Source organism: Phytophthora infestans, genomic scaffold (genome assembly GCF_000142945.1).
Source record: "Phytophthora infestans T30-4 supercont1.24 genomic scaffold, whole genome shotgun sequence".
Taxonomy (NCBI): Eukaryota; Oomycota; class Peronosporomycetes; order Peronosporales; family Peronosporaceae; genus Phytophthora; species Phytophthora infestans.
This window is the reverse complement of record NW_003303735.1, coordinates 2,156,652-2,158,433: the sequence shown is the minus strand read 5'-3', so window position 1 is coordinate 2,158,433 and position 1,782 is coordinate 2,156,652. Positions and strand designations below refer to the sequence as shown.

Here is a 1,782-nt window from a genome sequence, read left to right as displayed (position 1 = left end):
ACATAAAAAAACCAATCCCTAGCCACTGGACGCAACCACAGACAGGAGATAAAAAAGTTATGAGAATACCCAAAAGAACCCACAAGGGATACATCGGAAAGAAAGATAACCCGGGTTCACAAACAAGCAGTATATCCAATACTAGCGTTAGGAAGCGTACAGCACGATGGAAGCCGTAGAGCTCGCGAAAAAGGAGGGCAGGTAAAAAGCGCAAAGAGGCCCCACAACCAAGCTCCGACGGTTCCACCAACAAGAGGCGCGGGCCCGGGATTGAAACCAGTGACCCTTTCGAGCTCAAATCGAACGCTCTACCACTGAGCTACCCGCGCGTCGAACCATACCTACCCCCTTGCCCAATTCACAAAACAAACGCGCACACACCTCACAAACCGAACGGCCACGTACGCACGCACACACTCTCTACCGACATCATGCACACCCCCAGACAGTTTACTTTCTATTACCCAACATGCACATCGTACTATGCACACTCACCCCTTCGAGTCCGATTCACTTCTCCTACTCCGACGCGCGATACAGACAGGCACATGGATGGCAGATGGACGGATGTCCAAGCGACTGAGCGTCTTGACCGCATCGCGACGCATCACTAGCCAACGAAGTCAACACTGACCGGTGGATCGACTGTCTGAGATTCCCCAATGAGCCAACAAAGGCTACATCGAACCGCTAGCGACGTTGATACGGACACCCCCGGACACATCCGGGATCAGCATCAACCGAGATTTACACAAGAACGACCGTAGTCGAGTCCGAACCATCACTTGATCGGAGCAAAGTTACACAAGATAATATGCAAACCCTTCATGTACACAATCGCAGCAGCGGATTCTTCATCAGCCCGGAATCCTAGGCAGCACTCGAGAGCTTGGTAGCAACTGCGGTTAGATCTGACGGGCCGCTCGCACCTGATTTGAGCAAAGACAGTCATTCAACTGGACTACGTGTGGCCTATCTGGGCTGCCTCTATTGAGCAGAAAACGTACTCGTGTGTACCTGTCAAACGGCCGTGCAGACTATTACGGAGATTGGAAGCAATCAGCTTAATTCGAGCCATTTAGTTCTACGAATCCAAAGGCTACGTTTGGCTGACCCATCTCTACCTCGTAAGATGACCTAGCTCATCCACCCAGTCAACCTAAGTCAATGCCTGCAGCCCGCCCCCCCCCTTCCGTCCCGCCGCCCCTGGTCCGGAGCAGGTGTCCAACCCGCCTGGTCTCCGCAGCACTATTTTGACGCCACGGATGCAGTAGTGTGGGTAAGTCGCATGTGAATCTTTGAATATTGCTGACATCCTCAAGGTGAACGAGGCAAACAAAAGAATGCGCAACATAAAGCACAGCCACGAGTGCTGCCAAACAACGCACAACGGATGCAACAACGACTCGCACGAGTCGAATGCACGCACTAGGCGCTCACGCCCGTGGCAACAGCCGATCGCAAAGAAGCAAGCACCCCCCGTGGGGCTCGAACCCACGACCACTGGCTTAAAAGGCCAGCGCTCTACCGACTGAGCTAGACGGGTGTACCTTGACAACATTTGCAGCAACTTAACACAACCAAAGTGCAACTCAAGCGCACAGATCAACACATGCACACGCACCAACCGGCGCAAAAACAACAAACAAACCCCATAAACAAACGCTGCAACCAACCCACCCTCCCCCCCCCCCCCAAAAAATATCACAGTGTTCACACGAACTCTTTCGCTAATCCAAGAATTAGGGTTTCGCTTAAGTGCCAATACATCTCCGCAATATT

General features: G+C 52.4%; 1 protein-coding gene and 1 non-coding gene across 2 annotated transcripts in view; both read right to left on the bottom strand.

The window, feature by feature from the left end:
• PITG_12329 (uncharacterized protein) overlaps positions 1-737 on the bottom strand; it is a gene marked incomplete at both ends in the record, with an annotated part of 1,018 nt that extends 281 nt beyond the window's left edge. Inside the window, 2 exons of the mRNA XM_002900882.1 lie at positions 496-610; positions 689-737. Coding sequence (XP_002900928.1) covers positions 496-610; positions 689-737 — 164 coding nt within the window. The remainder of the gene's footprint in view (positions 1-495; positions 611-688) is intronic.
• PITG_27631 lies at positions 256-329 on the bottom strand. Its single transcript has one exon. It is a non-coding gene; the product is annotated as a tRNA-Ser (tRNA).
• Positions 738-1,782: the final 1,045 nt, after the last annotated feature.